A 19,521-nucleotide genomic window follows, 5' to 3' on the forward strand; every position below is an offset into this window, starting at 1 on the left:
ATTTGGCTCGAGGGCTGTATCATTCGCAGCAGCACTTCAATTGACGATCATGCAGAATGTGACCGACAATTGAGGTTACTGCGGAATATTTTGCTCTCGAAATTCAGTCAGGAAACGAGCGGTCACATTTAGTTGTAGAGGGAAACCTGGGGTTCACTGAAAAGGAATAGTACAGAGTTTGCAATGCCGTTGGGAATGGGATTGTGCAGTTCGCCGCTTCCAAGACTCCTTATTTATAAAGCTTGAGGCCTTGAAGTGCTGTGTGAGGACAGAATCTGGGATGGTGACCTGCCTTATCAGGCAGCCAGGCACCACTTCAAATGCGGTCCAGCCCAAGCTGGGAAGCTTTGACTTCCCGGGCCATTGCTACTCCAATGACCACCTCGCCTTGGTGTTGTTCTGCGCCCTATATGCTCCAGTTCGATTCTTCAAACATCTGATCGTCTTATGGCCGAATTTTTGCGGCGTCTTGTTTCGGGTGGCAAAGCTAGGTTTAAGGATCCAAATCTTGACCTTGAGCTAGGTATGCTGTATCATATGTTTCATCGATTGTTGAGCTCACTGTGACACACTTTCTTCGTACTCTTATAGACCTTGCGTATGTAACCGATCAAGTCATCGTTATGGGCTATCCGGCTGCTGGTATTGAGGGCCTCTACCGAAACCGCCGCGAGGATGCTCAGCGTTTTCTTACTGCTCGGCACGGTAACGACTTTTGGGTATTCAACTTCTGTCCAGTTAAAGAGAACTTTTATGACAAGAGCGTTTTTGGAGGACGAGTGAGTCGCTACCCTTTTCCAGATCATCAGTGAGAAACAGTCATACATCATTGGTTTGCAATCGCTAATCGCTAAATCCAGTGCGCCTCCCCTTGCCATTCTCCCCTTGGTTTCGAGAGAGATACATGCCTGGGTAACAGTTTCAAAGGAACGAGTAGCTGCTTTGCACTGCAAAGGTACAGCGTGTCCTCCATCCGCTCTGCACATCTACTAACTTAAGTCTCATACAGCTGGGAAGGGAAGGTCGGGCACACTAGTTTGTGCTTATCTTCTCTCGCTGGACAACTTCTCTCCTCCTTTTCCGGAAGACAGTCACCTTGCAAAGGACTGGGTAACTGTACGCGTTGATGATTGCATGCAAGTAATCCCCAATGATGCTGTCCTTGAAGAACTAGGGGAAGCAGCTGTCTCCTCCACATCATCCATCGTGGAAGAAAGATTCCCGGAGACTCAGTATGAAAGCCCAACTATGGTCTCCAAACCCTCTGCTCCTACGTTACAACAGGTTTTAGACTTGCACACCTCGCGCCGCATGAAAGCTCCGTCCACTTCAAATAACACGTCGAGCACGAAGCCGAGAGCAGGTGTTAGTATTCCTAGTCAACGACGCTGGCTTTTATACTGGTCGCGACTTCTTGCTGGCCAGGGTCCACGTGGCCTATGGGGACTGTCGGACGTGAAATCGGACTTGCACAATGGTTCCATGTCACCATCGATTCTCCGGAGGAAAGTGCGCATCACCGAAATTTCGCTTCGACTGCGTGAGCTCTCTGGAATCAAAGCAGGTCTCGTTCGTGTAGCTAGCTTGCTAAGGGATCGCGGAAAGGACGAACATGGTCTCATTAGTCTTGGCGACAACCGTGTGTGGGCGTCGCTAGCACGTTATGACGATGACTTGGTTGACGCTTTAGAGCGTTGGGAGCAAAGTACTCGGGATATCAATAACTTGGGAAGGCGGAAATGCGAGTCGTCCGAATTTGTCAGTGGTATCTTTGACAGCGACAAATGGGACAAAGAAAAGATGGTACGAACTTTCGCTCGGATGGGAGATGATGGAAAGCGACCTTCTGAAATGAATAGCGCAGACGAGGTTGGTTAACTTTCTGACAAGCTAGTCGCACTACCTAGAGAACTCACAAATAACAGAGCATCAAGGTTTATAGTTATTCGCTCAGTCCGCTGACTGAGGAGCGTTGGGTAAACGTTTCCAAAGCACCACTTCGACATGAGAAAAATCACAGCTCAGAGCCTTCAGTCAAATCAGAGATGACTTCTATCTATTCTATATCCCAGCCGGTGACGAAAACTAGGATCAATCGCAGTGGAATAGTAGTTGACGCCGACCGAGAGCTGCGGATTAAATTCTACACGGGACGGGTGTGTGCTTATGTTTTCTACATGTCATCTCTTACACCAATGGTTGGCAGGTATTTATGGCATGGTTGTGGTTCATCCCAGCATTTCATATCGCTCCTGAGACGCCATCCTCGTCGTTCATATTGCCTCGACATGACCTTGATTTCCCAATTGGGATAGGCAAGGATATCATAGATGTGGAGTTAAAAATGGAATGGTGCCAAGACGAAGTCAATGATATGCCAGTGGATACTGGCCAGACAGACCCGCCTTCCTCTGGGGTGGAGACTGTTGTGGCCAGCCTCGCTGGTGGCGTTGAGGTTGGCCAAGCTGTCGAAAGATAAGGAGATCGACAATTCGTACTGCGGCACTTTTACACATCAGATGGCGGCGGCCGTCTTGCCCTCGGTAGATCTGGGGTCCTCGTGGACTAAGTTATTTTCATCATCACTTTCTCCTCATCAAGTTAACAATTTCCTTCGTCGCATGCTTGTGTCCTGATTATCCTTGCGCCGACTGCCATCATGTTATGAATGGATGGTGTAATATAGGACAATGTAGCCTAACACTATGCCTTCTTTATGTGCTCCTTATCCGATGTTCCTTCATCGTGATTCCGATTGTCCTGAAATGAGAAGGGCATCAGTGCTCCGGGTCACGCGAAAAGAACGGCATGCGCAGTTGTTTTATATTAACCAGAGCTAACCTCGTAGGTTTATCAAAGCGTATCAAATCGCAATCACCCCCGCTGCGCCACGCTGTTACGGTCCCGGACTTTGACAGTGAGAAAAGATAAAATCTAGAAGCGAATTGTTTCCGGGCTATTTTCAACTACTAGGCATGAGCCTGGGTCATGCATCTCATCCCAGTACCGTGGCCTGAGTCAAGTATTGCCTGTTGAAACTGGCCCCCATGCTACCATTCACGCTGAAAGTCGTGTGGTTTGCACTGTCGTTCTCTGGTAAGCAGATCCTGAAATCACAAACTTTCCGGGCTGACATTGCAGCGATACAGGTATCTTTGCGTGCTGGATAGTCCTAATAGTGTTCGCTCGCGCGATCCGGAGCTACTGGGGCCCAATATTGTACTGTGTCTTTGCGACGATGCTCCAGGGAATTTTTTGCCTGGGTGCGTCTGCGTTCTTATGCGAAACAGGTGAGAGTCGGGGAAGCTTTGCTGACTTTTTGAAGGCATGATATATAACATGAACCCGTTCGACATGCCACCAGCATTTTGCAAAGGCAAGCTTCTTATAATGTGCGACTTTATTCTGTTGCCCTAATGTCTCGAGCAGCTCAGACGTTCATCATATACTACTCCGCTCACTCAGTGACGGGAGTGTGTGCCGCGTTTACAATGGCTACGACACGTGCTGTGGTGTGGCCATCCTCTGTTATAATGACCGCTTCTTCGTATGTGGTTTGCATTACCGCAGCAATTTGCTTTTGGGTACTTACACGCGAGCAGGACGTTGGTATGGCGAAACCATTATCTCTTGCCCATCGTCGTGTTTCCGCTCGGTGCACTTGGTGTCACTATTCCCGTCCTACTATCCCTTCATGCAATCCAACCCACGGACGATTTTCACTGCGACGCTAGCCATCCCATATGGTGTGTCACTTGCATTACCGACGATATGGTATAGCTCACAAGCGCAGGGGACGTTTTCTAGGCTACGCGGGCACATCCATGATCCTTACGATTCCATGTTTCTTCCTGTCTGCAGCAGCAGCCCACCACGTATTCAAAGTGCACACGGTGCATCGAGAGCTATTCAACCTCACCGCTCCATATCTACACTCCCTGTCTGCTGAAAGGGAGGTCACGATCATTGAACCCTCAAAAACTGCGAGTTTGCCGCGTATACCCGACTCGGATGTGGGCTCCAAATCCGCGGAACTTGGGAACCATTTAATGGACGACCATGATCGAGAAATTGGTGTGATGCCAAGACAGGATATCATGCCTCGTGTTGACGACATGGATAACACCGCGGTTGAGTCAAACGAGATTTATTCCCCGCGGGCTAAAAGTTTTCCCTCTTCCTTATCCTCACCGACTTCGCCAAAGCGTTCTTCGGAAGGATCGCAATGGGATGAATCTCAGATACGCGACGAGCGAGCGTGTATTTCCGTGCCCATTGAAGAATGCACGACTACTCTTCCGATATCAAGTGAGTCGTTTTGCTGGTAGCTGCAGTACGTATTCGTATTCACATACTTTTTTTCCCTCACCCTCAAGGCTATCATGATCACGAACAGCCTACACAGAGTCTTGCACCTGCGATATGGAGGCTCATTCTTTTCCAAATGTACGCGCGTCAAAAAAAGTGTAGGGTCGTCGTCCCTCGGGGAGAGGTGTTAATCGTGAACCCCTTAGGGCGTTCTTCATCACCCAATTTCTAGCTGCGCTTTCGACTATTATCGATGTAGCGACCCATCGACAATACCCATCGCCTTTTGGGACGCAGCACGTAGCGTTGGTACTGGTGGGATGGGGACCGTCGATCGTGTTTGGTCGGTTTACGCTGCTACTTTCGTGAAGACGACATGACTCACCATGTTTCATTTTCACAAGGCCATCTTCCAGCAGTCCGACGCAGATTGCTATTCTGGCGACGTCCAAACTCGAGTGCGAGTTGAATTCTAGGCTCGATGATGTGTATTAGTATATCGTGTCGACGTACGTGCTAATTTGATCAAGCTAGTACGCTTCGACGAACGACAGGATTTTGAACAGAGTGGCTTGCACACCGTTTTCGGTCAGAGGTCGGCTGATGTGGAATACATATATGCGCCCAGCGCTGCCCTTTTTTCTCATCCCCTGTGATGCTCAGAGTTGATTCCAGTCTATTGCAATGGTTTGATGTGCTGCTGCGTGCACTCCGAATCAGCCGTGATCACCCGTGGGCAGACCAGCACTAGTCGCATGCACTGTGCACACGGTCGGACCGTGGCCGCAGCACGCACAACGATCAATGCATCAACTCCATGGACACGTCAAAACGATTCTCTCTATTGAGGATGTTCGTGAACTGGTCTCATGATGTGACTGAGTCAGGAACAGAAACTTGAAAGGATCATGCCTTCATTTCACGAGTCTGACAGACTGGACAGAAATATAACTTATGCAGCTTAGTCAGCAACTCTCAGCGGATCAGTTAATTATGCTAACAGCCCAGTTGCAACCATACAGGCGTAACACCAAAGTATGTATATCGTACATTTTCCCTTCGCATTACCATCGCAAACATGACAAGGCGTAACAGCAAGCCGTGCGTATCGTATGAAGAGAAATAGTGAGAAAAAGGTCAACATGCTTTTTATAGCACAGCCGGTATTGCCAGCAAACGACTATATGCAAAGTCAATAATCGCGGGAGTGTCGAATTGTAATAGAAGTCTAAAGGTTCTGTCCTGAATGGACGTGCATCTAGGACCGAAAAGGATATCATCCGAGGAGACCTTCGCCATCAGAGAGGGCTGCGGAGCTGTAACCGCTGCCACCAATCTCGTTGTATCGTGCAATGCGAAGACGCTGGCTTGGTGGGATAACTTTATCTTCGAGGCCATGGGGGGCTCCACCGTGAAGAACACCGACACGTTTCATCGCAAGGAGCTGCATAAGGTATTGATCAATATATGGTTGCGCGACAAGTAAAAAATGCCTCACGTTATGTGCGGCGTTACTATGGTCATAAACACCTCCGAAAAATGCGGTAGTAGCATCTCGGCCAATGTGCTTTGTCAACAAGTGACGACCTCCTGGGTGGTCGTCGAGGAAGTCTGACACGTCGTGAATGAAGCCGGCAATACAGATGACCGGACGAGTCTTGGCTTGTTCATGGTCTACGCAAAAACGTATTAGAAAATACATATGGCACAGGCGGATAAATACATACAGCTCTCCCAGGAAATGACGGGCAAGTCGCTATTATCGGAAGGCCATGCCAGGGTCTCCTGGGTCTCACGAAGACGCTTCAGTTGCATGGTAAGCTGACCTTTGCGGACCTCGTTGTCAGGGAAGGACTAATGAATCTGGATGAGTAAAATATCCTAGCGAATCTGCGACAGACACACCTTGAGATGGCTTGCGAATCCAAGCTTCTGGCACGACCAGATGAACCACTTTGTAGGGTCGTATTGGTACCACTTGATGGCATTGCGGTAGTCCATAGGGAACTGGTGGTGGAAGTTGTGGTATCCTTCACCAATTGTGACGAGGGCAGTTACGAGGTGGTCGCGAGGACTGTGTTTGTCATCGAATGGAGTTTCACCCAACCAATGAGCGAGCGAGTTAACGCAGAACGTGGACTATATGCGCGAGGTCAACGACTTATGGAGATAAAATGGCAAGAAACGCACATGGTGAACAAAGCAAAGACGGAGGAGAGCAGCATATATGTAGCCACCCTGCCAGTCACCCCAGCCAAGGCCAGCCACAACAGTGGGGAATAAGAAGCCCATAACGACGACAAGAGTCAGGTAGTATTTATGCTGCCACCTTACAATCTCGTTCTTTGTCAAGTCACTGACATCTGCAACACCGGGCTTGCGACGGGGCTTGACAACCATCCACCCAATGTGTGACCATAAGAGACCGCGGTGTGCGTTGTACGGGTCAAGGTCGGTGTCAGTGTAGCGGTGGTGGGCACGGTGCCCTCGTGACCACCATTTGATAGAGCCTTCGACTGCACCTGCGCCGAGGAATGCAAGAACGTACTGAAGGGGCTTCGACGCGTTGTATGAACGGTGTGCCCATAGTCTGTGGTACCCAGCAGTGATGCCTGAAAAGATGTCAAGGACAACGTGTTTGAAGGTAAATGAGAAAGCTTACCGAGACCAGTCATGTAATAGTATACCACTGACCAAATGGCAGTTGCCCATTGAAGGCGAGTGTAGTACGCGCCGACGAGACCAACGACAGGCGTGCCGGCGAGAATTGCAACGTGTAACCAGTTTAGTTCCGTGTACCAGTTGTCCCAAGTGATGGGAGGAAGGGATTTTTGGTGCTTGAGAGTGTATGACACGTAGTTGTCTGGAATGTTGGCGTCGGCAGGGACGTGCTCGGGATCATCGATGAACTTTGTTGGGGGAGCTTCGCCATTGAGCTTCGGAGTTATTGGGGGAGTAAGAGTCTCCATCGACGGAGGCGTCGAGCGAACTGGAGGGACAGGCGACATGAAAGAAGGTGGTCAAGAAGCAGAAAAAGTGGAAGTGACCAATGAGCATTTATTTCGCACCAAATTCTTTGGGGTTGGTGATAAATTGATTGCGTAAGGCCAGCGCAAGCGCCAAAATATTGAGCACGAATAAGCCTAAAAGGTATATCAATTTGTGCCAATTTTTGTCTCTTTTTCTGTGTCAAGTTTCATGGCAGAGAACACGACACGTCAAAGGACGACATCCAAGCTGTCGGAGTGATGGGCACTCTGGGATTGGCCTCATTCGCCAACTCATTGGGGAGGGGGTATTTGTCAACATTCCCAGGTTTGGACTAAAATTGGATGAAATTAATGAGTTTTTGTGGAAAAGTGCCAGCGTTCCATAACGTTCTACAGGAAATGGCTTGGCTTTCACATGACGGAGTGGGCGGAAACCATCATGATTTAAGCTTCAAGCTTTGCTTCCGTGCGTACTGCCCCCTGGCCTTGTATTTAATTCACGGTTTGTTCCCCGGAGGACCTGGTGACTAAGTCCAAGCAATTGTGGGCTCATATCACGCTTGTATATGAGGAGCTGATTATTGTTATCTGACTCGGAATACACTCTGTGAGATAGTGGAGTGAGGATGGACTCCGACGAAGCCGAGTGGAAGACCGTCGGAATTGTAGCTTCACATGGCTATCATAGTACTTCCTGGATCATGAAGAGTACGTAGCTTATTCAAAAGCACACGTCATATCGTTCGTCATTTTCCACGACAAGGTCAAGAGGGCATTCGACTTTCCTGTCACTGCATGTGACATGAAAGTAGATAACATGTGACTCGACAGCAATTAAACTGAAAACAGGCTAAAGGGGCCCAAAGCTTTTGCCCCACAGTTAATAACCTGCGTTATCATAGACATAGCTCTCCAATCCAGGGCAAGCTCCCGCCTTAATATATGTTCCCCTCTAGCACGACCTGTGCCAAACGTTCACTGTCATGTTCAGTACGAGGGCGAGGCAGGGGCGAGAACGGAAGGCGACAGCACAAGAATGATGACAAGAGCCAGCGCAATAGTCTACTATGCTTGGCCCGGAGTGCTCCCGAGGCAGCGGAGTCAAAAGACATTCTACTGATGCAGTAAGGCTACCTGTTGACAAACGTAATGAGCTTCGAAATACTTGTTCGACACAACATGACGATGAACGTGTTGCTAGAGTCGAAGAGAGATCCAGTGATGGTCGCTGTTGCCTCCGAGGAACAGGACGTCATGGCCAAGCACATCGTACTATCAAATGAGGGACGAACGGAGGACTGAAGCCGTTCAAGTTCTCTCTGACGAATGCCGGCGGCCACGGCAGATGACATCGTCTGCACAGCAGCTAGTGAGTCGAGAACAAAGCTCGCAAACGCCGCTACTTGAAGCGCTAGAGCGAGTGAAACTAGCGGCGGTTGATTGATCAGGCAAAATAAAAGTAGGAGGAAAAGTGATTGGCATACGATCTCCGTCGTCGTGAATCCGGAAGTCTGTCTTTTGAGGAAGAGGTTGAATGGTATTGCCAGAGGTGTCGGAACCGATCCCGACCTTGGATACAACTTTTTTGATGTTTGTACCCATGGCGAATCAGACTCCACTTTTCGGCGGAGAGCGAGATTTCGGCAGATACCATGACGGAGGCAAATTTAAAGGAGAATCGCGGAATCGAAAAAACAGAAAAAAAATATCAAAAATATTGGCCGCTGCTCCTTAAAAATGGGGAGATAATATATTTTGCCTGTATCAGAAACATGTTTTTGGCTACATTGAAGAAGGTTGATATAGGGCCGCCCATCTTTGGCAACGGGTCCATTTCATGCTAAACCTAAGGCCTCGCCCAGACCAACCTCACACGGCCGTCAATGGGTGAGTAATGCCTCACGGGAAGGAGAGGGTAGACGCTGAAGATGGAAACGGAAATGCGTGTGGACCGAGGCACATGTCGAAAGGAAGTAAGAAGTGCATCTGAGTTGGTCTTTGATGCCAGTCAGTCTTTTTTGACAGGAACAGGTTAAGATCAAGTCACAAGGGTTCCGGATCCAACATGGGGACTACCGCCGATCCATCCACATGTACCTTTTAGTCTAGTACTGCTTTCGTCAAATACTAGTACCCCACTCCTCCTCCTCTTCTTCCATCCTCTCCTCTCACTATCATGCCAACCCCAAAACGACAACGAGTCTCAGAAGATGATCCTCTCACTCAAGCAATCGCACCTCCTCCTTACGAAACTCCCGCAGAACGTGATGAACGACTTGCTGCGGAACAAGAAGCAAAGCGCGTGTCTGACGCAATCGACGAGGAGCTCACAAAACAACGTATCTCAGAGAAAAAAGGTCCTAAAGCAATCAAGATACTCCTCCTAGGTGCGCTCATTCCTTTCAACTCCTCCACTCATCCTAATCGTCGACGAACACCAGGTCAAAGTGAATCAGGTGAGCACCCAGAGCATAGCTTTCCCTCGCTTCCTCACCCGATAGCTTCCAGGCAAATCGACAACGCTGAAAAGTAAGCCCAATTCTATTTATGGTCAAACTACAATTTACCTTCATTTGGGTACATTACAGACTTCCAGCTCATGAATTCTCCTAAAGTGCGCTTCACAACGGATTAATCTCCGGTCACTGATCTCCTCCGTTTAGGCCTTTCGCTCAGAGCGTGCTTCTTGGAGAGCGGTCATTCAACTCAATGTCGTTCAATCTATTCACGCTATCTTGGACTTGATGTCAAGGGCCCATTCCTCAGCGCATCACACCGCACCCAATACATCCCTCAGGGAATATCCTCCACTCAGCCCAGAACACTTGAAGCTCAAGATGCGCTTAGCTCCATTGCTACAAGTAGAAGCTACCTTGATAAATAAACTTCTCCCCAATGGTCACGCCCAGCTCTCCAAATTAGCTAATCCCGCTCAATCCCTTGCTCTTCAACAAGAGATCAGCGTCAACTCATCTGCAGGCTGGAAGAACACGTTCAATCGCCTCATAGGTCGAAACAGTTGCGACAGTGCAGATCTAATCGACTGGTCCGACCCGGATGACCCTGGCGTAGTTCTAAACGCTTGCGCAGAAGACATGAAACGACTTTGGACGGATCCTACCATTCGGAAGATGATGGAGATCGAGAAGATGAGACCGGAAGAGATGGCTGGGTTGTACGTTTCTGAATGATGGTTTCGTATCTCGCCCCTCATGGTTTCTCAGCTTCCTCGATGCACTGGATCGCGTGACTTCACCGCGATATGTGCCCACTGATGGTGAGCTGACTCGACTTTTAATAGCACACGCTTTATTTGAAATTTAGATGACGTTCTGCGCGCGCGGCTAAAGACACTTGGAGTGTCAGAACATCGATTTACTATGAAAACAGGTTCGTGTCTCGACAAGATTTCTATTGGGTTTTGACTGAACATGGACTAGGTCCCATGGGAGCGCCCATGAATCATGACTGGCGTGTGTTCGATGTTGGTGGTCAGAGATCACTGGTGAGTTATGTCCTGACGACGAGGACTTAGCTCAGCTGCCTTTTTTGTAGAGGGCCGCGTGGGTCCCATACTTTGATGACATGAATGCCATCATTTTCCTAGCACCAATAAGTTGCTTTGATCAGGTTCTCCAAGAAGATCCATCTGTAAATAGATTGGTGCGCCTTATCTCCCCCTCCCCCTCCCCCTGTCTTTTTGTTGCTCATTCTTTGTGGCAGGCCGATTCTTTCCTTCTTTGGAAGGCCATTGTATCTAATCCCCTGTTGAAGAAGACGGAGCTCATACTCTTTCTAAATAAATGCGACATCCTCCGTGCGAAGCTCGCATCAGGAATCCGGTTGGCTGATTACATCGTCAGCTATGGCAGTCGGCCGAATGACTTTGAAAGCGCTAGTCAATGCAAGTCACGTCCATTTGCTGTCGACTTGCTTTCTGACCCATACTCAGACCTCAAGAAGAAATTCGCCGGCCTCCTAAAAGAGCATTCTCCTGAGCGACTATACTACTTCCATCTTACATCTGTAACAGTAAGTTATTTAGCCATTTCTTATAGGCGTTCCTGGTAACCGAGCTTGACTTTCAGGACACGAAATCAACAGCATACATCCTCGAGAACGGTGCGTGCATGTCTTGCTTCGATCTTCCATGACTGACTCGATCCAGTGCAAGATGTTCTCGTCCGAGATAACCTGAGGAGAAGCGCGCTTGTAACCTAATATCTGATATTCTGTTCGTGCATCATATCTGCACCGCGACCTCCCAGCAGCCCACTCACCTATGCCTATGACTATGTTGTATCATCAGCCGTTGTCATCGGCTTTATTTATTGCAAACAAACTTATATACCTCAGGGACACTCTAGATTCGTCCCCTTCTACTCGCTGCTCTTCGCAGCCTGTAGTCATGGTGCAGGGGATATTAGTGCAGGGCGCTGTACACCTACTCTCGAGTTCGCTTGTGATAACATACGCATTTGTCGAATTGGACCGATACTTACGTCTACGAATAATCTGAATATAATTGGTGGGATTTGATGGGAAGGCTTCGCGGGAACAGTCATGGGTGCAGTAACTTTTTCGGCAGGTTGCATATGTTGATCAGCCTAACCTCTTAAATACAGCTTGTGGTAAATTAAGATTATTTATCCCGAACGGCCGATATTTCGAGGGTCACACGCATTGGCAAGACATGCGTTACATGGATTGTTTGTCCAGCCAGCCGCTGCCAAACAAATTTGCACACGGTCCGCGCTGAAGTACATAGCGTCCCACAACTTGTTCAACTCGCGGCATCTCCCATACGAAAGACAGTGATAGCTGTCGTTCTTTCATTATTACCTTCAACATGAAGAAGGTCCTCAGTCTCCTCCCGCTAGCTCTCATCCTGCCAGCAGTCCTCGCCGTACCAGCCCAGGACGCACAAGTCGTTCTTGAAGGGACTAGCCACGTTCAGAATATTCCCTTCCACCTACCAGACACCGAGAGAGTGCATGAATGGTTCGAAGACGGGAAGCAATTCATCAAACAACACGGCTTAACCTGTAAGTCCGTCCACCCTGCTCCGATTTCCCTTCTCGCTGAAATAAACGTTCTCAGATGAGCTAGTTCAGCACCCTCATTTTGGGGATTATAAGCTCAGGGTCACGGAGCCTAAGCTATGTGACCCTTCGGTGAAACAGTACTCCGGTTATCTTGATATCACCGATGACAAGCATTTGTTCTTCTGGTCTGTTGATCCCATCTTTTTTTTTTCTTCATCTGTCGTAATCTTATTATACTTATTTTGTTTCTATGTAGGTTCTTTGAGTCACGCACCTCTCCCGAAGATGCGCCCCTTGTGATGTGGCTCAACGGCGGCCCAGGATGTAGCTCGTCTACAGGCCTGTTGTTCGAACTTGGTCCATGCAACATCGCCGATGAAGGCGCCAACACGACGTTTAACCCCCACAGCTGGAACATCCACGCGAACGTAATCTTCCTAGACCAACCCATCAACGTTGGATATTCGTACTCTGAAGATGGCAGTACCGTCGATTCGAGCCCCGTCGCTGGAAAGGACGTTTACGCTTTCATGGAACTCTTCCTCGGCCGTTTCCCCGAATATTCCACTCAGCCTTTCCATCTCGCCGCCGAGAGTTACGGAGGCACGTATGTTCCGAACATCGCAAACGTTATCTACACCGAGAATAAACTGGTTCCTCTTTCGCCTGATGTCGGACTTATCAGGATCAACCTCGCCTCTGTTATGATAGGCAATGGAATGACCGACAACTATGTCCAAATGGCGTCGATACCTGACTATCTCTGTGAAGGACCGTACCCGATCTATGATGATCCCAGTGCTCCGCAATGCGCTGCTTTGAGGAGCAAAGTGCCGACTTGCCAGAGACTGATCAAATCTTGTCGTGATTTTAACTCTCGTTTAACTTGCGTACCTGCTGCGCTATATTGCAACTCTCAACTTTACGCCCCCATTCAACGTATGTGGCAATCTTACGAGATACAAGTAACCATACCTGAACTCGCCCTTCAGAATCCGGCCTCAACCCTTACGATGCGCGTATCAAATGCGATCGTGAGAAAGACGGCCCTCTGTGCTACCGTCAGATGGGGTGGATCGAGACTTTCATGAACGATCCTGAGGTCAAAGCTGCCCTTGGTGTGAATCCGCAGCGCAAGTTCGAGTCCTGCAACATGGCTGTCAATCAGGCGTTTATGCTTCAGGGCGATTCGATGCGTAATACGCCGCTATTGTTGACGGATATGGTCAATGACGGCGTTAGACTGTTGATCTATGCTGGTAACGCGGGTGAGGCTAGACCTTCTATCCTGGCAGTGCTTTTCTGATCCCAATTATCAGATATGATGTGCAATTATATGGTGCGTATTGTCATCATTCAGGTTTGGCGGCGTGTGATGATGTATCGATTCAGGGTAACGAACGTTGGGTCGAACAACTCGATACTATCTTTTTGGATGAGTTCTCTACGGCTCCGACTGAGCAGTGGGTAACGATGCGTTCTGGAAAGGTCGCTGGTACTGTCCGGTCTGCCGGTGGCGGTGGTTCTGGCGCTGGGAACGTCACTTTTGTTACTGTTTACGAATCTGGGTCAGGAAACCTATCCGTTCTATCATGTCTTGATAATTTACCACTTATCTTTCCAGGCACATGGTTCCTTATGACCAACCTGAAGCCGCCTTGGTGAGTGATAGAATTCAAGTGTTGAGGTTTCGTTCGCTCATGCTGTATTCAGGACATGATGACGAGGTGGATTATGGATATCCCGCTCACACTCGACATTACGGAGGCAGTGCCTCTCGTACCCTTTGGAGGAATATAAATTGATTCGTTTCACAGACACGCCTTGTATCATTACTTATATAATGGGCCTTTCTTATCGCACTTGTGTGCACTTGACGCTAGGACTTAATTGAACCGCTAAAGGCAAACCTTCTCACTAGCCACTAGGAATGTTCGTCTAGAACGTCATTTCAATTGGTCTCACCTGCTCCTCGTGGTCTGGTCGTGAGAACCAACCCCTGTCTTCAGCACCTCGATGGACCTTGGACGGTACAAATACGCTGCGCCCAAGTTTAAATGCAAGGTTTGTTACATCTTCACAAACCAAATTTAGCAGTGATCTGTGCTAGCTGTGCAACACCTGGTTGATTGCTGTGGGCGTCTTCGAAGTCAATATATATCTTTGAATCACAACATTGCCGCAGCAACCCCACTACTCATTCCCTATCGCTCGCCTGTCATGCTAAGTTGCGCGCAAAATGTGGCACTGTGGCCCCTCAACTTCAACAACTACCAGAATGCTATTCTTGAGGTTCTATGGAACAAACTCATGGAGAGCGCGGTAGAACCAATGCAAGCGCCGGTGCCATACCTGATCAATTTCGCGGAAGATTGCTTGCTTTGCGCCATCGTGATGCTGCGGAGCAAGTACGATCCAGAGGACCTAGCATCTGATGATGATTTCCCTGTATCGTTAGAGCAAGAAGCCACCTATGAAGGGGAACCGATTGGCCTCGTGTACGTCACTGCTGCCCCTGCACAGAGCGCAGCCCAAGAAGCCAATGTCGGGCTCATCATCTCTGAATGCCATCAACACAAGGGGTTCGCTCGCGAAGCCTTGGAGCTTGCGCTTAAATGGGCTTTTGAAGACCTCAAGTTCCATCGTATCCAAGCAGCGCTCATGAATGACGCCCAGAAAGACCGCATAATGCGTCTTTTCGTGGGACAGGGGTTTACGCACGAAGGTACTCGACGGCGTGCGGTATTAAAGCAGGAGAGACTGGGTGTGGTCGGTGTCTGGAAAGACGTCACGTACCTTGCGATGCTTGATACGGAGTGGGCGCTTAGGGGTATGGTGAAGCATAGAGTTTCGGTGCCGACGTTGTGGGATGAGATGTTCGCGCGACATGCGAGGGAGAGAGAGGAGATGGTGAGGTGGGACGAGGAGCATCATAGGATCAGGAAGACATCGAGCACGGAAACATTGCGCGAGGGGAACAATCCGCGCCAACCCACGATCATCGACCCGTGGGTCTCAGATCTGTCGTCTTCTTCCTCCTCGTGCGAATCTTCCTGCTATGGATCGGTACCGCCTTCGCCAAACCCGGGCGCATCTGATATCTCCAAAGCTATGCGAGGATATCTTGATTTTGGGGAGAGCCGCTCGAGGTGGAGCCCGTTGCAAGAGGGAGATGATGTCTCGCGAGAGCCCTCGCCTTCGCCTTCTTCCACCTTTAACTTTTCCGTGCCTTCGACGCCAAACCCTGAACCGCCTCGTTCGCCTTCGGTTTCTCCGAGCATCTTTGAATTTGAATACGAGGATGATGAGAGCGACGGAGCGCCTTCACGGTTCCAGGCGATACGCAGGATCCCTGATGCAGATTCAAGTTCCTCGAGCAGTCGGCTATCGTGGACCCAGCGCCCTCTGATCCCGATCAGTCGGCCTAGAAGTGCTAGTGGGATTTCTAGTGAGTCCTGGTCGGACGCGTCTGCTGGTGACGGTCCGGATAGCAGCGACTGGGATATGATGTCTGAGCCAGAGAGATCCTCTTAAGCGAGCGTTCGCGCTAGCCTATGCTACATGCTATTTGGTATCTGCTATTGCAGCTAGCTAGCTGGGCTTGTTTGTGGTTAGAAGCAGCATTGTCACTCGAATTTCCGAGCCCGAATCATGCACAGATGTATTTCTTAGTCTGACGTGCACATGCCTGACCATTGTACTGTTATATTTACAAAAATCGCATCATCTGGTGTACTAGCCAGTACTATCACTTTTTTTCATTTCCCAGTGTTGATTGCAACTTTCCTGGTACTGAGTACGGAACGTTGAACGTTGGCTTGTGTCGGATGACACGAGTGTAGATCTTCAGCAGTTAAGCTTATCCATTTTTCTCCTCAGTTCTCACAATTTGGATCAAAAAATTCGATATACAAAGCGTTTAATATATCAGGGCAAGAGATCTCGACAACAATTTCAAAGACTGCACATTCAAAAGCGGTAATCTCAACAAAATCATTCCTTTCAACCAGACCCTTGCGTAATATCTTACAGCTCCATGATGACTCTCTGCAGGAACCATTCCTTAAACGTTTCGTCGGATAGGACGATGGGAACCTTCACTTGGCCTATCGAGATGTTCGTCTTGTCGCATTTCTGCCTGCGATATTCTGTAAACGTGCCTCTCTTCACGAGACGGATGCTTGGCTTCCTTCCTCTCCCTTGCAAAAACGCGAGATGATACTCAGTATTTGCCGAGAGGTCTTCAAAAGTATGCTCTACCGCCCTTGTCGCGTCCTTTCCTGTGAATATAATGAGCGCAGTCACGCATAAGAGCTCCAGTGAAGCAACCTATTTCTCCTTCAATTTCTACCAAGTACCCATAAGTAACTTGCGTGTCTCGGTCGTCGGGTACAATAGTGAAATCTATGATTTGGCCGATCCATCGTTCAGATGCAGATACGATCGCTTTCGTCAGTTGCGACTCTGTACATGTTGATCCATACGCCAGATTAAACGAGCCACTTCCTCAGCAGGCATCTCAGTCGCTAAGCCGCAAACCAGTAATATCATAACTCACTCTCGCCTATGAAGGTAATTGATGACAGGTAATCCGTCGTCCGGCGCAAAGCCTTTAACGGCGACGACATCGCCAAGGCGGTATCTCCACATGCCGTTGCGGGTCGTCAAGACGGGCTCGTAATGCCCTCCGGTCTCAAGTTCCCACTGCCGCAGTGATTAGCAGATAAAGCCGAGATGTAGTGAACGGCTCTCACAGCGGACAATACACGCTCCGAAGGCTCTTTGGAACGCACGTCCAGATACTCGGTGACTCCATCTATAGGCACTACCTTGAAGTCGATATTAGGGTTGCCGTTGAGATATGGTACGGCGACAAAACATTCTGAACTGCCGTAACAAGGAGCCTGCATCGTAACAGAAGGCCCGAGGATGTGAGTAACCTTGTGTCAATCACAGTTAGTTGCACAGTAAACCTTCCACACTGGACGTACCTTTGGAACGGATGCAGCAGCGGGGCCTCCAGTGATTCCGATGAACTTTTTCAAGTCAGGCCACACACGAACCGCCCATCCCCGGATTACAGGGGGCCCAATTTCGCGCAGTTCAGCAGCACGAATAGGATTTGGAGTAAAATGTTTCTAAGAGAAATTGTGAGTTGAATGAAATGTAACAATCAACGCTGATATAACCTCCAAAGGTTCTCGCACGTGGTCCATTTTTTCAATGTCTGGGATTATTCCTTTCGCGATACAGTCGATGAGTAGAGTCCATTCATCCTCTATGTATTGCAGAAGATTGACAAATACATTGGCGAAGAGGAAGCGGATGGTTGTCACCCGGCGGTCTGCAAGTGCGAATAGCGCATTCAAAACGAAGAAAGCACGAAAGCTCTTCACCAAGGAAATCGCGTAAGGATCCGTTTTCCCCGGAACTGAAAGTTGGTTAGATATCAGCAGGTGCAAGGAAAATCAGCACAACGGACTTGCCCCACAAGTCGAGTCTGTCCATGTCATGCTCGACGTCCCAGTTCTTTTGCATTCGCAGAAAACCGACGGTTAAAGAACAGACCGGCAACGTCTTGGAGCTCTGACCATCCTCGCCATACAATTTCAGGACTTGCCCGAAACTCAACGAAGATGGTGATAAGGTACTACCCTCTGAATGAGGAAGCGAGAGATATATAGGGTGGTGTAACAAGTGCGGAGCAGGCCGGTATGTTGGAAACGTCTTTGATGATTTGCCAGATGTCATGCTGGACATGGCTAAGCAGTAGGGCAGTCCTGGGGCGAACAGGTTCGTTACGTCGGACTCCTTGCAAGGAGTCGCGAAAAACTTTGCTATGTATGGCTTATAAGGCTCATAGCTTGTGGTGGGAACAAAGTCTCGGAAGCTGCGTAGAAAATCAATATCGTCCTTCGGATCGCTGTGTGCGATGGTCTCGCGGAAGTTTGCCAACTCAGGAGCATGTTGAGCAAACTGAGATGCGGAATTCGGTCGTATAAACTCAAGCAGGGCTTGGTCCATGAGCTCCTTGAGTTGCTGAGTGAGCTCGGCGGACAAGGAATCCAGTAAATCAGTGTCAGGACGAGACATTTGTTCAATATAATGTGAAGTTGGAATGCGATATTATATAGTGTGGAGACTTGTATGACTCGGTGGGATCAGCCTGCAACATCTCGCATGAAACTTACCACGTACTTCTTAGGGCCATGTGAGCCCAAGGAGTGTAGTGTTGTGCTGGCATTTACACAACAGGGATATCAAAAGGGGTCACCATGCATCGTGCATGTACTACTTACCCGAGGATACGGGGGATCACCGTCAACCAGTATACCGGTACAAAATCCCTTAGACATTCAAGTCTTCCGAGTCTGTAGGACATCGCATCATATTTGAATCGAATCGCCTATAGACAAAGCTTCCTCTGATGAGCCTGAGTATAGTAAATAAATGGCTTACTGCTAGATGTCCTGCGTTTCCCAGTAAAGAACTCAATTGTGACTAGCCAATTTCACATGGAGGTCCCCATTGGATCAAGCGATGGTATGATTCTGACCGTTGCTGCCTTTACTTGGGGAAGAAGGTGCCTGAACACACCATTTGAAAAGTACAACAACGCACTAAAGCCCACGGTCCTACACATTCTTAGTTTCCTGTGAGATCGTTAAAATGTAAATGAAGACGGTCGGGTGTTAAGCAATGAAAAAAAACATTGAGAAAACCAACTTAGTGGAATCAATGCAGGTTGAGCAAGAAAAAAAAAGGGACTGTAATTATATAAATAATTCTCACCGTTAGAACATGCTGCTAACCTGCATTGATTCCATATCACCATACACACAGTACGAGTCACGATTCAATGCCATTACTTAACATCCGACCGTCTTCATTCACGCTTTAACCATCTCACAGGAAACTAAAAGCGGGTAGGACCGTGGGTTTCACGTCACAACTTTTCAAATGGTGCGTTTAAGCATCTTGGCCGCTTCATTCCCAAGTAAAGGCAGCAACGGTCAGAATCATACCATCGCTTGATCCAATGGGGACCTCCATGTGAAATTGGCTAGTCACAATTGAGTTCTTTACTGGGAAACGCAGGACATCTAGCAGTAAGCCATTTATTTACTATACTCAGGCTCATCAGAGGAAGCTTTGTTTATAGGCGATTCGATTCAAAT

General features: G+C 48.7%; 7 protein-coding genes across 7 annotated transcripts; 5 read left to right on the top strand and 2 right to left on the bottom strand.

Annotated features, from left to right (window-relative positions):
* Window positions 1-447: 447 nt before the first annotated feature.
* On the top strand, window positions 448-2,479 carry EDB93DRAFT_1249166 (uncharacterized protein; the record flags this gene model as incomplete). Its single annotated transcript, XM_041452816.1, has 6 exons — window positions 448-523; window positions 592-808; window positions 861-955; window positions 1,010-1,869; window positions 1,926-2,156; window positions 2,207-2,479. The coding sequence occupies 6 exons, from the start codon at window positions 448-450 to the stop codon at window positions 2,477-2,479; spliced, it is 1,752 nt and encodes a 583-aa protein (XP_041309093.1).
* Window positions 2,480-3,416: 937 nt separating this feature from the next.
* Window positions 3,417-4,777, top strand: EDB93DRAFT_1082951 (uncharacterized protein; the record flags this gene model as incomplete). Its single annotated transcript, XM_041445724.1, has 6 exons — window positions 3,417-3,547; window positions 3,603-3,746; window positions 3,794-4,308; window positions 4,377-4,446; window positions 4,515-4,651; window positions 4,713-4,777. The coding sequence occupies 6 exons, from the start codon at window positions 3,417-3,419 to the stop codon at window positions 4,775-4,777; spliced, it is 1,062 nt and encodes a 353-aa protein (XP_041309094.1).
* Window positions 4,778-5,584: 807 nt separating this feature from the next.
* EDB93DRAFT_1327608 (uncharacterized protein) lies at window positions 5,585-7,554 on the bottom strand (the record flags this gene model as incomplete). Its single annotated transcript, XM_041455090.1, has 6 exons — window positions 6,971-7,554; window positions 6,499-6,920; window positions 6,214-6,447; window positions 6,036-6,162; window positions 5,807-5,982; window positions 5,585-5,752 (listed from the first exon to the last, which is right to left on the bottom strand). Exons 1-6 carry the CDS (start codon window positions 7,314-7,316, stop codon window positions 5,585-5,587), a joined length of 1,473 nt encoding a protein of 490 aa, XP_041309095.1. The 5' UTR covers window positions 7,317-7,554.
* Window positions 7,555-9,474: 1,920 nt separating this feature from the next.
* On the top strand, window positions 9,475-11,519 carry EDB93DRAFT_1082890 (guanine nucleotide binding protein, alpha subunit; the record flags this gene model as incomplete). Its single annotated transcript, XM_041445720.1, has 11 exons — window positions 9,475-9,724; window positions 9,887-9,912; window positions 9,962-10,473; window positions 10,523-10,575; window positions 10,623-10,688; window positions 10,739-10,803; window positions 10,854-10,961; window positions 11,022-11,211; window positions 11,251-11,330; window positions 11,387-11,420; window positions 11,467-11,519. 11 exons carry the CDS (start codon window positions 9,475-9,477, stop codon window positions 11,517-11,519), a joined length of 1,437 nt encoding a protein of 478 aa, XP_041309096.1.
* Window positions 11,520-12,020: 501 nt separating this feature from the next.
* On the top strand, window positions 12,021-14,353 carry EDB93DRAFT_257530 (Alpha/Beta hydrolase protein). The gene is made up of 8 exons (XM_041455879.1): window positions 12,021-12,343; window positions 12,399-12,528; window positions 12,600-13,282; window positions 13,336-13,611; window positions 13,663-13,682; window positions 13,736-13,911; window positions 13,968-14,004; window positions 14,057-14,353. Exons 1-8 carry the CDS (start codon window positions 12,148-12,150, stop codon window positions 14,141-14,143), a joined length of 1,605 nt encoding a protein of 534 aa, XP_041309097.1. The 5' UTR covers window positions 12,021-12,147; the 3' UTR covers window positions 14,144-14,353.
* Window positions 14,354-14,563: 210 nt separating this feature from the next.
* EDB93DRAFT_1082919 (uncharacterized protein) lies at window positions 14,564-15,325 on the top strand (the record flags this gene model as incomplete). Its single annotated transcript, XM_041445722.1, has 1 exon — window positions 14,564-15,325. A coding segment is annotated over one exon (762 nt), but the record flags the coding sequence as incomplete, so codon positions are not given.
* An 898-nt stretch (window positions 15,326-16,223) lies between these two features.
* Window positions 16,224-18,824, bottom strand: EDB93DRAFT_1137930 (GH3 auxin-responsive promoter). The gene is made up of 8 exons (XM_041449209.1): window positions 18,803-18,824; window positions 17,830-18,749; window positions 17,533-17,774; window positions 17,335-17,481; window positions 17,098-17,283; window positions 16,902-17,047; window positions 16,673-16,845; window positions 16,224-16,623 (listed from the first exon to the last, which is right to left on the bottom strand). The coding sequence occupies exons 2-8, from the start codon at window positions 18,434-18,436 to the stop codon at window positions 16,370-16,372; spliced, it is 1,755 nt and encodes a 584-aa protein (XP_041309099.1). The 5' UTR covers window positions 18,437-18,749; window positions 18,803-18,824; the 3' UTR covers window positions 16,224-16,369.
* Window positions 18,825-19,521: the final 697 nt, after the last annotated feature.

This window comes from Suillus bovinus (assembly GCF_016758785.1).
Source record: "Suillus bovinus strain UH-Sbo-P2 chromosome Unknown EDB93scaffold_18, whole genome shotgun sequence".
Lineage (NCBI taxonomy): Eukaryota > Fungi > Basidiomycota > Agaricomycetes > Boletales > Suillaceae > Suillus > Suillus bovinus.

Bases quoted from the DNA above. Each gene is read 5' to 3' on its own strand.
- EDB93DRAFT_257530 (XM_041455879.1), top strand. From the start codon at position 12,148: ATGAAGAAGGTCCTCAGTCTCCTCCCGCTAGCTCTCATCCTGCCAGCA. The intron at 12,344-12,398 runs GTAAGTCCGTCC...AAACGTTCTCAG, and splicing joins CAAACAACACGGCTTAACCT to ATGAGCTAGTTCAGCACCCT. The intron at 13,683-13,735 runs GTGCGTATTGTC...GTATCGATTCAG, and splicing joins ATATGATGTGCAATTATATG to GGTAACGAACGTTGGGTCGA.
- EDB93DRAFT_1137930 (XM_041449209.1), bottom strand. From the start codon at position 18,436: ATGTCTCGTCCTGACACTGATTTACTGGATTCCTTGTCCGCCGAGCTC. The intron at 17,482-17,532 runs GTTATATCAGCG...AATTTCTCTTAG, and splicing joins ACGTGCGAGAACCTTTGGAG to AAACATTTTACTCCAAATCC. The intron at 16,846-16,901 runs GTGAGTTATGAT...CTGCTGAGGAAG, and splicing joins AATTACCTTCATAGGCGAGA to TGGCTCGTTTAATCTGGCGT.